This window comes from Falco biarmicus, chromosome 1 (assembly GCF_023638135.1).
Source record: "Falco biarmicus isolate bFalBia1 chromosome 1, bFalBia1.pri, whole genome shotgun sequence".
Taxonomy (NCBI): Eukaryota; Metazoa; Chordata; class Aves; order Falconiformes; family Falconidae; genus Falco; species Falco biarmicus.
In genome coordinates, this window is record NC_079288.1 from 17,778,971 (window position 1) to 17,793,970 (window position 15,000).

General features: G+C 44.8%; 1 protein-coding gene across 9 annotated transcripts in view; it reads left to right on the top strand.

Moving 5' to 3' along the window:
• TRIM37 (tripartite motif containing 37) overlaps positions 1-13,766 on the top strand; it is a 30,931-nt gene extending 17,165 nt beyond the window's left edge. The window contains exons 14-26 of one of the 9 annotated variants that reach the window (XM_056342087.1): positions 269-383; positions 607-819; positions 1,208-1,344; positions 2,043-2,140; positions 3,587-3,787; positions 5,878-6,189; positions 7,867-7,995; positions 8,966-9,152; positions 9,846-9,964; positions 10,382-10,471; positions 11,663-11,788; positions 12,564-12,648; positions 13,079-13,766. In XM_056342087.1, the coding sequence (XP_056198062.1) occupies positions 269-383; positions 607-819; positions 1,208-1,344; positions 2,043-2,140; positions 3,587-3,787; positions 5,878-6,189; positions 7,867-7,995; positions 8,966-9,152; positions 9,846-9,964; positions 10,382-10,471; positions 11,663-11,788; positions 12,564-12,648; positions 13,079-13,082 (1,816 nt within the window). In that variant the 3' untranslated portion in view covers positions 13,083-13,766. The other 8 variants (XM_056342056.1, XM_056342094.1, XM_056342071.1 and 5 more) reach the window with 8 other exon arrangements.
• The last annotated feature ends 1,234 nt before the right edge of the window (positions 13,767-15,000 follow it).

A 15,000-nucleotide genomic window follows, 5' to 3' on the forward strand; every position in this document is an offset into this window, starting at 1 on the left:
GGTTTGCGAAGATAACCACCTCTCATACAGCTGCCTCTCCTACAAAATACTTACTGTTGCACCTGTTCGGTGCGTTGAGGGTACTGAGCGTAGGAGTACTTGTCTGTTAAGTTTATTTCATCACTAGATTTCAGGCTGTATGATGTTCTTCTGTAGGACTCTTTAGATTGGGGGCAGGGTTGGGGTGGAACCACAAAAACCAAACCAAAACAACCAAACAACAAAAAAAAAAACAACCCAAAAAACCTTTTCAAATATCCCTTTGAAGGTTCCAGGTGCGCTCGCCAACCTTCTTCCAAAAGTGCCGAGACCAGCACTGGTACATTGCTCAATTGGAAGCAGCTCAGACAAGTTACATCCAACAAATAAATAACCTGAAAGAAGTAAGTGCGAGGTATATTAGTGTAAAATCACCTTTTACTGACCGCTAATTACCTGGTTTAGATTACAGTGTTCATGTTTGACAATTGTGTTTATTTGGGTTGCTATTGTTAGTTTGATATTGGCATTACTAAAATAGTATATATGCAACTCAACAAACTTACTGGATTTGATGGTGCTACATTGTCATCTTCTATATATACTTTTGTGTATCCTTCTGTTAAGAGGCTTGCGATTGAACTTTCACGGACTCAGAAATCACGAGGCATTTCACCTCCAGACACTCATCTTAGTCCCCAGAATGACGATGGTCCAGAAACAAGATCAAAGAAATCTGGACAAAGCACTGAAGTACTACTTGAGAGTGTTGCTACTCCAGGATTAGTGCGAGATAGCAAGGAAGAGGAGGAAGAGAAGATCCAGCATGAAGACTTCAATGTAGGAATTACCATTTTCCTGCCTCTTTGTTTATGTGTAGCGTTTTAGGATAGGATAGTAGTAGAAACAGGTGAAATGCTGAATTGTAAAGTAGATATTTTTTTTTATCATCTGTATGGAAACAGGAGATGAGCCACTCAAGAGTTAGCAGTGAGAGATGACACTAGTGAGATGTTCCAGCACAGAGCTAATGGATCCCACCACAAAAAAGTTTCCAGGTTGCAGCTGAAAAATCCACCAGCCTTTATTGTGCTTTGAGACCCTCCGAACTCCTGTGTGATAGTGTGATACTCTGGGAGAGAGAGTTCCTGTTCATAGCTTTTGTGACTCCATCAAAGTGCCACTGAGGTGTTTCTTTTTATAAGGACTTGTTCTGTTTTTCCTGTAGCACGAGCTCTCTGATGGTGACTTGGATATAGATCTTGCTGGAGAAGATGAGGTGAACCACCTTGATGGTAGCAGCTCTTCAGCTAGTTCGACAGCAACTAGTAACACTGAAGAAAATGATATTGATGAAGAAACTATGTAAGTAACTGAAAATGCCTTTCAGACCATCACCTTGTCTCCCAGGGTAATCATCCTAATTCCAGTGGAACTGATTCATTTGCTACATCGCCATACAGTGTGAGGGGGATTCCAGTGCAATGGGAGGGGTGTTTCCTCTCCTGGAAACAGCACAAACTGATACAGTTAATGCTAAACGTTGACTTTTCGGCCAGCTAGTTACTATCTTTCTGATCTCTTTATTTTAGTGTTGTATTCTGTCTTTGACAAGTGATAGTCTGTGAAGGTTCTTTCCGAAAACACTATTAAGAAATCTGTTTCTGCACTGTAACGAAGGTTTGGTATTAGGAAGGGTATAGTAGTAGGAGAGTGATAATGAGGACAGCTACTTAAACTAGAACATTTACAGTTTTTAGCTGAGACTATGTCAGATCCTAGAATCTTCATTAAAACATGAGAATGTGTTGTAACACATACAAATATAGAAGTTTGCAGGATCAGATTTTACAGTCTAGATACGTATGGCACTTTTGGACTCTTGGTTAGTGAGTCAGTCATTTAATTAACATACTTTCATTTGTTCAGTTTGTGTAGCTTGGAATGCAGAAAATACTATTTACAGCACTTTGTGTGTTTGTCAAGGCATGTGCCATGTTTAACAAGAGCTGAAAAAAGCTAGTAACTCTGTTCTCCTCTTTCCATCCCAATGAACTCCTAAGGTCTGGAGAAAATGATGTGGAATATAGCAGTAATATGGAGCTGGAGGAAGGAGATCTGATGGAGGATGCAGCAGCTGCTGCTACTCCTGGAGCATCAGGTATGAAAAAACAGCCTTCAGAATTCCTGTGTATGTGATACATTGCTGGATTCCTTCCCCTGTTCTTGGAAGCAACACCAAGCTGCATGTTCTGCAGGCATTTCTATTTTTGGAAATGCTGCATCATGTGGTTTGTACTGATTATTGCAGTGTAGCAGAAACACTTCATTGGTTCGATAAAAAAATAATGGGGAGTAAATCTTCTGAATCTGCTTGTTTAAAAATGATGCATAAGTTTGGAGGGAAGCTTTTCTGCCTCTTTGAAACCCCTTCCATTCTGGTCTAAAGCAGACTGACAAGCAACTTTTACTGATGTCTGTGTGGCCTCTGAATGTGTGACACATTCACTTGGGTTTTAGTGCACTGTAAAACCTGAAGTATGTGGAGGGAATGAAGTAAAGAATCCTTAACCAGTCCAGCAGAAATGGAGTTTAAATGCAGTAATGAAAAGGCACTCTTAAGATTTCTTGCAGCCTGGAGATGATCATAGCCCAAATTAGTCATAGGTTATTAAGATTCTGAATGAAAAATATGTATATGGAATACAAGTGTATTTATTTCTGGCAAAGATACCTGAAGTGGCATTCACTGGAAGTGGGCTTTATGCTGCTGTGGACGTCTGCTAGTGCTTGAAGGACAGACCTGTTTTTAGCTGCTGTTTCAAAACAACTGGGAAAATTTCTTATGACCTAGGAAGCTGAGGGACCTGTCTGTTTCCTTCCAAAAGGATAGCCTTTTGAGGAGAGAGGCACAGTGGCTGTAGAAACAACATTTATTTTGGAGCTTTTAAAAAGTCATTTTTAAGAGCATTTGTAAAAGCTGACACAACCTCTTCACTTGAGCTTTTTGCATTGACCTGCTTGTGCTGTTTTCCAGTCTGAAGGTTAGTAGTGTCACCTGTCTGTGTTGGAAAGGTGTTCTTCTAAACTGTACTATTTTAATCTCACAGATCTAACTATTTTCTCTGAGTGTTCTCTTCATCTTTTGAGTGCCTTGGCCACTATGTAATGGGAACATGGTAACACAGAGCAGAACATGACTGAAAATCCCCCCTTTGTTAATCTAATTGTGGGGAGGGACACATGACACCTAGAAAGTTGATGTGCATGTCTTCAGAATAAATGCTTTGTGTATTGATCCGTTTACCAATCTATTTATTAATATTAAGAGATTTACATAAAAGGTATGAAGTGAAATATTACCCCCCCCCCCCCCCCCCCCCCCCCCCCCCAGCCTGGTGCTTTTTGGCTTAACCTTCCAGTTAGAAGGGTATCTGATTGCTTTCAGAATCCATAAATCCATGAAATAATACTGGTGTCTTGTTAAGTTGCTTGGAATGTTTTCATTCCTCATCTGCTTGTAGAACCCTGTCTCTTTATTTGTCCAGGGAATAATGCAGCACCTGTGTCACGTATATGCATGCTCTCTTTCTGTGACTTCCCTCAGGTACTAGCCATGGCTACACCAGTGCAAGTGGAAGACCTTCAAGGCGAGGAGGAAGTGCCCTAGGCTCAACATCTAGTAGCAGTTTGCTAGATATAGATCCTTTAATTTTAATCCACTTGTTGGATCTAAAAGACAGAAATGGTATGGAAAACCTTTGGGGCCTGCAGCCACGTCCACCTGCCTCCCTTCTGCAGAACAGAGGTAACTGTACATCATATGTTGGATGGTTTAATTCCAACCTGGGAGTGTCTCTGAGAATGCACTCCCAGAGTTCGAAGCAGATTTGAGGAGGGGAAGGAGGGAAGAGGGCGGCAGGCAGTCCTCGTTGAGAGCTGGACGTCGTATCCTCACCTGTGCTCTGTGTGCTGCATCTTACTGACAAACGTTTGTTGTCTTAGTGGTTGGCCTCAGCTTGAGAGCGCCAGATGACTCGACTAAAAGCAGAAGTGTGTGTCGGGGGGGGGTGTCTTCTCATCTTTTCTTGGGGGCCGTGACTGAACTGGCTGGCTGATGCATGTAGCAGCGCTATAGATACACAGTTCACACAATTTCTTTGACTACAACTGTGGGAGGTGAAGGAAAGGCCCTTTTCTGGAAGAGGTTAGTACTGAAGGACTAACCAACACAAAACATCTGTCTGCTGAGGAAGCAGTTACGCCTCTTGCTTCACGCGTTTTGTACACTCAGAAGCTGAGTTCTAGGAGCACAGTGATACTAATGCGAAAATAAATCCTGGAGTTTACTTTTGTGTGAAAAAGACATTTAGATTTAGAAAAATGTGTGTAGTAGTAAGGCTGGAAAAGCATATGTAAGCACTTGCAGAATTAAAAATGGATCAAAATGTCAGGAGCCAAAAATAGTGATGGTATTTAGATAATTCAAGACTTAAACTGAACCACAAATACTCTTTTAGGACCCTTCAGCTGAAATGGCAATTAAAAAAATGTGCAGCAAAAGCGAGAGAGCTGGCAGTTCGGGCACTCGTGGCTGACACTGAAGGTTGCTAGTTTCTCTGGTTTTGTTAGTGAAGAATTAAAATGAAATCAAGCTCAATAACACATTTGTCATGATTAACACTTATTTGGAGCTAGCTGGCCCACTACCTCAACATCTTATTTCGGGTCATTCTGAAACAACCATTTTGGTGACTTTGTAGAACAGAAGAGAAATAATGGTCCGTTTGCTACAAATAAATCCTTGCTTTTGCTGCAACAGCGACATTAGTGTTACTGAATGTAAAAGCTAGCTCAAATTGTTTGTTCCTTTGTGATTAGGTTGTTAAATGTGGTCACATAAAGAGATGAATTTTCAGCTGAATGTCATCCTTATTTCCAAAAATGGAAGTCACTTCCGTAAATACAGAAAGGGGAGGCAGCAAACGAACAGTGTCAGCTCAGTTTTACCTGGAAAAAGGCCTAGACAAAAGGACCTTAAGAGAGGGCATTGCGCTTTGTGCTGTGCTGCTCGAGCAAGATTAACCTCTCCTGTTGTGCTAAACAGCTTCCTGGTCATCTAGCTACTGGCTACAGCTGAAATTACCTGTTCTGCTGAGCTTCCCTTAGGGTCTGACTGTTCCCAGAGCTTATTCGAGTCAGTTAACAATGAGAAAGCTGCTGTTACATCTGGAGTTTGCCAGACTTCTCCTAAGGTGAAGGTTTCTGAGAGCCACTTGACTTTAGGGTCTTGAACAGTGGAATTTGCAGTGAAACACTTACAGAATTTATAAGGCTTCAAATAGACATCAAAGTTGATCTAATTCCAGTGAGCAGCATGTAAGCTTACTTGGGTATTAGCTCCTCAGCATCGTCTTGTGGTGTTAGGTACTTAAGGGAATTCCTTCCCTAGTTTCAGATTTCCTTGATCTCTATACATTAACATGATACGTTGATGGTATGAGCATCTTATACACACACTTAACAAATACTATAAAAAAACACTAACAAATTTGACATAAACTGATAACCAGGCTTGTGAACTTAAGCTTGTCTGGCAATACAGAGCAGTAGCTCCATTGCCATCAGAACTCCCACAGCAGTACTGCGAGCCTTGCTGCTTCCAGCGGGCACGTTTGGGGCCACCTTCCGTGGCAGGCAGGGAATGAAAACCTGCTGTCCTGCTCACCGTGCAGCACTGGCAACCTAAATACAGTGCTGGACCAGTACAGAAGGATGTGTCTCTGTCCTTCGTTTTTATAGCAGGGCAAAGGGTAGAATTCTTACAGCTGTTAGATGTCTGGTTTTGAGAACAGTTTGACTTACCTGTTGTGTTCTTTAACTTTTCCTTTGGTAAAGCATCATCCTATTCTCTAAAAGATCGAGATCAGCGGAGACACCAGGCCATGTGGCGCGTGCCACCTGACTTGAAGATGCTGAAAAGACTTAAAACACAGATGGCTGAAGTCCGAAGCAAAATGTCTGATGTCAAAAACCAGCTGTCAGAAGTGAGGAGCAGCAATGCTGGCTCATGCGATGGACAGCCCAGCTTCTTCTCCATTGAGCAAGGCGCTCTGGCTGCCTGCGGAACGGACAGCTGCAGCAAGCTGCAAGAAATAGGAATGGAACTACTGACAAAATCTTCAGTTACCAGTTGTTACATAAGGAATTGTAAGTGCATAGAAAAGGGGGGATTTAAATGTCAGCTTTACAGATGCCAGCTGTATAGTTGGTTTATATATCCAGGCATCTAGACATAGAGCTTTTGTAGTTACTTATACTCGAGTTCAGCTGTAAAAATCCAGAAACAAAACCTGCGCTGCCTTTGAGTCAGTAAATGTTACGGAAACTGGTTTCAGCCCTTCTCAGTAAAAGCACCAAGACTTTTGCTCCACAACCGGTAACACACCTAATGCAGTGAGAATGTTCTGAAGTTTAATCCGGTATCAAAGTGACCCCAGCTGAAGGTCACTTCTTGTTGACCGCAGCTCTGCATCAGGCTCATCTGTGAACTTGAGGATGTTTCATGATGCTTGCCAGTGAAAAAAAAAAATATTAAAAATTCAGACTTGCTGTGCTTTATAACTTGAAATCTTGCTGAAATTCAAGTAAGCCAAAATTCTCTCAGGAGGGACTTGGCCTTTTGAAAGGTGACCTCTTTCAAAGAGGTGCCTGTCTGTTGGTGTGTTCCAGTACTGCCACAGAGTCCTGGTGGCAGCACTAGTGAGCCCGTGTGGAATCTTTTGGATACCAGCACGAAGGCTGTGCCAGTGCTTTGTGGCTTATGCTCCTGAATAAAAGCAGTCATGCTTCACCCTCTCTCACTTCCCTGTTGCCTAGGAGAGATGATTTTTCCAGTCTTCTGCGTTTTGGTTCAAGTTATTGCTTGTATTTTGGATGAGCAAGATGAGCAAGAAATGGATTATAAACAGGAGTGGACTAAAGAACCAGTAGAATAGTTCTGTTCTCCATCCATTCCAACACTGACCTGCAAAACAGGGCTTTTGCAACTCCAGCAAAGGTCTGTTTTGCATTTCATTGCTCCTACAGAGCAGAGAATTTCTTCTGTGATGGTGCACATCTAAGAGAGTTGTGTTAATGTTTGGAGCCATGAATTTGTGCCATGAATAAGTCACGGAAAGATCAAACCACTTTATTGGAAGTGCTAGCTTTTGCGTGTTGTGTGGGTTTTAATACCACCTCTTTCCTTAGCAAATGCCTCGTTCCTCAAAGGTTACGAAGGCAGTGGGCAGTCGCTTCGTTCTGCATCAGAATGGGAGGGACCGTGCTCTGTAAAACAGGAGCAATCTTGTGATTTCTGTTGAAGCCTAGATCCCCCGCCTTTGTGGGGTGTGGTGGCAACAGAACTTAGTGTTACTGCTCCTCTATTTCTCCACCTAGAGGAGTTTCTGCAGCAGGATCCACGCTGACACACACTGAGTGGTTAATTTGGGAAGTGGTAAAGCCTGTGAGTCCCATAACCTGCCTTTCACTCTTGCTTTTGAGGTTCTTTGTTACCTCGGACATTGATTTAAGAGCCAAAGGGACAGGTTTGGCTGTCCTTACCTTTTATACTTCCAGGATGGCTGAAAGAACCTGGATGCTGGCTCTCTGAAGGATGTCTTAGTGTAAGGCAGGTGGACATGACTCATGCAGTCTTGGCTGCATCCATAGCCAGCGAAGGTTCCCTGTAGCCCACATCTTTGACGGGAAGGGTATGGGAGTTGTGTGTGGGATTGGGAGGTAATGAGCAATGAGACTAATACGGAGCTTAACTTCACTCAGAACAAGCATGAAGACTGCAGCAGTTTGACCGAACGTTTGTCACATCTTAAAATATTTTTGCAGCTTCAAGTAAGAAAAGTAACTCACCCAAACCTCTTCGCTCTGGAGCAGCAGGCAGTCTGTCTTTACGAAGAGCTATGGACCTTGGGGACAGCGGTCTGCGTTTAAAGGGAGACAGTCAGACTGCTGAAGGTAAACAGGGTCATCTTTACTTGTGTGGTGGGGCGCATCTTAGCATCTCTGGTACAAAAGCTTTTCAAGAAAGCTTTTACTTGGCACCTGAAGTTTCCCTGAAACTTGGCTGGAGCCTTTCTCAGATCTAGTTAATGTTATTGTTTCACGGCAGATTGGCTGTGAAACAGTGCTGCACCATTGACTTATCAGAATGTAAATATGTATGTTACTTCCAGTCTCTATGAAGATGTTTCAGGAGCTAAATTTATAGTGAAAATCACAGATCTAAAAAAATGAACCCAGGCTTAAGTTGCGATTTGACTTAAAGGGAATTCATGAAAACTCCAGATACATGTGGTGAGAGAATGGTATGGTATTGCTGCTCCCAGGTTTTACAGTGCCCTTCCTTAAGTGGTCATGAAATGTAATACCTAACACAGGAATTGGTGGTTTGCCCCTCTCGAGTGTTCACAGAATGAATGGGGTGTCACAGTTGTTTTCTTATAATGCTTAATAGATGCAGAAGGCTTGGGTGAGAAATGGAAAATACTGTAAAGTTATTACTCAGTGTAACTGTAACCTTGTGCCTGCTGTCACCCTTGTCCGAGATGAGCAAGGCTGCCTTGCTGCAGCCAGGCGGCTTCGCTTCTGTAGCGGGGACAAATGGCAGTGAAGAGGGTGTCTGTGTTACCAGAAGGTGAGTAGAAGGTAACTACGTAAGATGGGGAAGAATTTGTCAGTACTTGCCGAGTCTCTCGTCAGAAATGGCAGCTGAAGCGGGAGCCCTGTGTGTTAGGGAGTGGCTATCAAATGGTGTGTGGTGCCATGGGTTGGCTTGAGAATGGGACGTTTTAAGAGTGAGGGTGAGGAAGATGCGCTTGTGCATGGGCTTGTTTGGAGCCAGACTGGTGATGTAAAGCAACTGGATGTTTAGTGTTTTGAAATAAGGCTCGATGTACTTTGAGTTTCTCTCTCTCTCTTTTCTCAGGTGGCATAGGGAGCTCAAAGCTGAGCAGTCGGCATCACTCTGCTAGGCCCCTGGCTAACAGCGGTGCTTCCGAGGCACTGCCGAAGCCAGAGGAAAGACCTTGTGAAACTTCAGATTCTGATGCGGGAGTTTCTGGCTTAAATGGCTTAGCTGCTGTAGAGAAGACCAGAAAAGTCAGTGCTCTAGGGTAAGGGTTTTATTCTTTTTATTTCTTGTTATCTCCTCCCCCCCCTCCCCCTTCCCTTGATCTAGGGAAAAAAAATACTAATCTACTAAACCCAGGTACTTGTAGCATGGAAGAGAAATTACTTTGAAGTTTGCTTGGTTGCTGCCGTTCCCTCTGGATATCAATTTTTGGGTTTATAACTAGGTTATAAGTAATCTCATCTTTTTTTTTATTTTTTCTTTTATTTTGATCAGCCATGGATGTAGTCTTGGCACTTTGATTTGAAAGGCAAGCGCATCTGTTTTCCCGCTATTCCTTGCAAAATATCTTCTAACTTAAATCTTACCAGTTTTGATTTCCTCATTTAAGACAGTATTTTTCACCGTGACTCTGCCTCTCAGCAATTTCATAATAACTCCCTGCTGGCTAACTGAGCAAAGTGCAATGGAGCACTCAGGTGTTGGGTTTTTTTCTCTAAATAACTAGAGTCACCATTTTTGGAAAATACTCATGGTAAACTTTTCCAACTTTGTTTTTTTCAAGACTTTAAGTATTTCTCAATCAAAGCTGGGGGCTTAAGCGGGTATGCCAGAGACCTGAAACAATGCGTAAAACTAGATGTAACTAGATGTGGCACTAAAAGGATTTATTTCCATAGCTGGATTAAAGCTGAATTTCTAACATGGCTTTTTGTATTTCTCCTAAACTCTTAAGATCAAATTCAAAAGGATGTCGTACAGAAGGAGCACAGTCAGGTGGTCTGGAAAACAGCTCTGAAACGGGTGACGTGCAGGGTATGCTTTCGGAAGGTGCTTCTGCGGGGCCGGAGGAAGGTAAATGGGGTGTTGTAGAGGGCAAGTGCAGTGCGACAGCACTCCTGTCTGTGCTGATCCATTCCTGTAATGGGAGTAGCTTGAAGGGGAAAGCAAAAGAGGGAGAAAAAGAACCCTAGTCAAACTCCAAAACCTGGTTTCATGGCTGTTGAACTTTGCTGTTACATCTGGTAGCTGTTGTATAAATCTCAGTGTGGAGAGGACCTCTCTGTGGCACTGCTGTCTGTGGAGAAATAGTGGTGTCATGGAGCAGCAGGAAGGTGAAGACTGGGCAGATAATGTTACTCGGTGCCATCTATTTCTCCGGGCTACTGGTTGCTTCTTGTACCTCTTGACATGTCTCAGGGTCTTTGCTTTGGTGTTCAGTGGGAAAGGATTTCTTGTCTTATTAAAATAGTAGTGACCTTGGCTTTTAAGTCTTCTGCCTTCAGGGACAAGCCACATTGATAACTACCTCCACATCTGCACTAGAATCTCTCCAACACTTCATTCCTGTTGGGTATTTTGGTACGTAAGCCGGTTTCCTTAGAGACTTGGAGGAAACTTTTCCCCCTCCTTTCCTGCATCCTTTCCGTGCTGGAAAAAAATGTTATTGCTTTTTTTTTTTTTTTTTTTTTTTGAAAGTCCACGTAGAAGAGTTTTTTCTTATCTTGGTAAAACTCTCCTGCCTTCCACCCCTGCACTAATTTGAATTTCAATGACTGAATTGTAGCGCAAAGCCTATATTAAGGTGCCAGCATCCATCTCTATCTGCAGTGTGCAATATTGTGTAGGAGTTGGCATTTACAGAAGGTCTCTCAGTGACAAAACTGAATTTGTGCTCTTAGTCACTGCAGCGTGATTGTGATGCGCTCCCGCAGTTCTCCTATTACAGCAGAGAGCCCAATAGGAAAACGTTTTAAGAACTGAAACACTTCATTGTTAAAAACCCCAGGAAACAAATACTAGTGTGTTAGGGGTTTTTTTTTTCCCCTTTCAGAGGAGAAACTGCAGTAGAGCTGGCACCTGCTTTACTTTTCTTAGTAATATCAGCTCTTAGGAAGGAAAGGAACTGAGCAAACACCTTTTGTCACCTACAGAGCTATGCACCTACAAAAAGGGAGAGTGTTGGCTGCCTTGAGTGCACACTCAAGGTCTGGCAAAACAGAAGTCATCTCGATTACCAGCAACTGTGGTTCATTTTTGTAGGAAGAGCGTGGGGTTTGCATGTGTGGCTTGGACAGAGTGTTGCTCTTTGAAGGGTCTGTAGGTGCCTCTGCTTCACGGGTTACTCTGCCTCTTAATTGTTAAAAAAGACAACTTTTATTTCCTGCCCTCATCACAGAGGCAGACAGCGCAGCTGGCGCCTGGCAGGGCGCAGCTCAGACAGGAAGGAGCTGTGGACACCCGAGTGCGCTCAGCTGGTGGCATGCCGGAACTGCTCCTCAGCTGAGCTGCACAGCAAAACCAGGCTGTTTGCAGAGCTGGTACCTGCTGCTCCGTCCAGTTTCTTGGTGCTTTGGGAAAGACCCTGAGCTCTGAACATGCTCCTGCCGGCTCTCAGTACTTGCTATTGGTACTGTTACGTGTGGAAAAGTTGAATGCTTAAGCTACATAGGTGTTACTGCCATGTTTTTGGCCTTGTGGGTCGTTTTGGGTTGCTTCTTGGTTTTTTTGCAGCTGGGGTATGTCAGAAGCGTGTCCTTAATCTCCTACCAGGCATGAGCAGTGACAGTGACATTGAATGTGACACAGAGAATGAAGAGCAGGAGGATGCCACCTCTGCCTCGGAGGGGTTTAACCACGCCTTCTCTGCCCAGTCCTCGGGTGAAGGTAGAATTGATGGTGAGAGCCCCCTCCCTGCACACCCCCGCGAGCCTGCCTCGGAGCCCCGCTAGTACAGAGCGCTGCAAACGCAGAGGTCACGGGGGTGCTCAGAGGTATTAAAGCTCAAGCAAGTGCCAGTAAGATTTGGAACTCTTCTTTTGGGATCCCAATTACAAATGGATCGAGACAGGAGGGGGAAACTCTTTCTAGCCTTGAGAAGTCAGTTCAGGTGAATCGCCCAGGGAGGTGCTGGCAAACCTGTAGCTCTAGTCCTGCACTGGAGCTCCCCCCATTCCAGGGTGGGCACTGTAAGTAGGCTCCTTTCAGGGAGGTAACCGGTGCCTTAGACACGGATTTGCGTCTTAATTGGCAGGAATATGCTTTGAGCACTTCCATGGAGTTTCAGAAACTCCTATTTGTTTGAAAAGCTTTAACCTTCTGATCACATTAAAAGCTGTAAGGTGATCGCTGCCACTGCGTGAGGCTGACTTCTGGCCTGAATTAGCCTCCCACACTGCATTAGCGGCATGGCCTGACAACTGGTCTCAGTAATTGGAGTTTGCTGCTTTGCTATGTCTGCAGCAGGTGCTGAAACCTCACAACTCATCCCAACATTGCTCATCTTGTGCTTGACTTAAAGGGGTCTTATATTTAAGACCCTGTGGCAGCCTTAGCAGCATCGAGCACATGGCGTACGGGTGGGTTGGGGCTGAGGTGCAGCCCAGCGGGCCTCGCAGGTGACATGATTGCTGCCTGGTAAAGGTGACTGGCTCCTCGTGTGGTTTGTTTGCAGCCTCGGAGCGGTGCTCTGCATTCCCGGAAGGTGATCAAGGCAGCGCTGACGATCTCAGCTTTGTGGCTGGAGAAGACGGCACCAGGTAACAGTAACCATTTGCCTTGGCCTGTGAGGGGGCTGTGGCCTCGGGGCCGCACCTTCCCCTGCTGCTGCTCCCGCTGCAGAGGTCAGGGGCACTGTGTGGCTTACTGGGAGTAGGGGCGAGTGTTTGCACATCTGATGTGCTGCCATCTGCCCCCAGGAGACCGACAGGGGACAGGTGACCCCTGCTCTGCTTCGGGGGGCTCCCCAGGACCACGCAGCTACCTGCGTTTTTAAGGCGGCCTTTAGAAAGGGCATGGTGCTGAGGGCAGACTGGCTGCGCTCTGCTTGCTTACAGAATCATCAGTAGGAAACTGGGGTTGGATTTAATTACCTGGCATAAAATTTTGACTTAAGATGAGGTTTGCTTGAAGCCTTAAAGCTGTCGTGCTCAGAGGGTGGTCAGTGAAAGCTGGCTTTTCTTGGAGCAGATAGAGAATGGGCCTGAAGACCTGCTGGCTTGTGTCCCTGGGAAAAGCTGCGTTTACCCTCTGGAGCTTAGTCTGAGGCTGTTGTTTCTGGCTGTGTGCGCGCTCCATGCCGTCAGTGACCCTTGTGTGGTTCTACAGTTGTCTTAAACCTGTGAGTGGGGCAAAGTGACCTCTGAAGGCCCTTACACTAAAGGTTGCGTTCCCACTGGCTCTGCCGGCTTCACATGCTCTGAAGAAACTGCCTGAGAGGTGCTGGAGCCCTGTTTCAGAATGTGTCCCCTGTTCTGGTGGTGGAATAACCACAGGTGCATCAATGTCCTCATTTTACTTGGTGTGAGCCGGTTGTGTCAGACTGCCGAATCCTGCGGATGTGGCCGGGAGGGTGTTGGGGTAGAACCGCTGGCACGGCAGTTGTTTTCCCCAGCCCATGACGTGGACCAACTACCCCCATTGCCAAACTCTTTGCCACTGTGCGTTGCATTTTGAGCTGCTAAACTCCTTGTGAAGCTCTGCTGAGAGCTGAGTACCTGGTTAGTGACAAAGCATGAGTAGCTGTAACCGCTGGCTGTCCTCGTCTTGGCTGGCCCTACCACCCTTGTTTCTGTGTGACTGTCCCGGTGTAAGTGCTGTACAACTCCTAGTTTAAAACTGTTTGCACTTTGTTAATAAAATTAATGTTGAAATCTGATGTGAAGTTTTAGATGTTTGTGTGTAACTAAGTAAAATGGTAGGAACTGCTGGTGGGCTCAGCTTCCTGCTTCGAACTGAGCTGCTGTAATGCCCGAGTGCTTAGAGAGGAATTTTCTCCTGCCCTACATCTGTCATTTTTTCCTGAATTATTCCATGAAAAGCATTTAAATCCATCTGGCATTTTTTAAAGCTGTGTCAGTAGAAGCCAGACCACATCCTTAAACCTTCCCTATTCAAACAGGCAGCGAAGAGAATCGGCGCTTTCTAATCAAACTTGGTTTTGTTTTTGGGGCTGGCGGTGTAACGGCTGCACCACCGGTGACAAGCCAGACACCACAGCAGTGCGGTGCGAGTGTTTACTCTTGTACAGGGCTGCATGGTGGTTATTATACACAGCTCAATTAGCAGTAATCATGGAGCTCTGCCTCTTCAGCACTCACAGATGCTCTGCTCTTATTAAGAGGCCCAAGCTGAAGGGGATTGGTTTTGATGAGCCACACAATCTGTTCTGGAGTTGGTGTCCAGCGTTCATGGGGCGAGGAAGGAGCCAGCACCATCGTGCTTTGCTCACCTCACGGAGAGCTAGGGGCTGCGCAACTGGGTTTTAAACCAGAGGTAGGGAAAAGAGGCTGGGAAAGCTTATTTATCTGTGGAATTAACTTACACCGTGCTGTAAGAGCCCCTTCCCGCTGGGGCTGCCGTGGGCCCTGGGTAACCGTACAGGGCCTGTATCGGCCAGTGCTAGATGGCGTCATCTGCTGCCGTATATCACGTGCAGGAGTCTGCTTTCACCCCAGTAAAGACATTTAAGTCTGATGGTGGTTGCTCTCTTGTTGGCTCTTAAATAAACAGACTATCTGAAGTGTGGTTTAAATTACTGTTTTATTAAGATATTGGTAAAACTTCAACAGTTTTTCCTGTATAAACAGCTTTCATAAATAAAAGATGGATGACTAATACATGGTTATAACTAAACTCATATGTGAACTGTAGAACAAGATTGCCAAGGGAAAGTCCCAGCGCTGTGAAATGGTTAGCTTTAATTTATTCACTTCATAAAGAACATGTTAGTTTCATGAACAAGATAATACAGAAAGGTTGACAGGAGCACCCAGTGCAGCAGCTGACAACACGCCTGGCTATCTACACAAGTACTCGTGCAGGAGTAGAAGTGCTCAGGGTGGTCTCAACCAGCTCCCCCTGTTCTTGTTCCAAGATGTCTTCTAGCATAA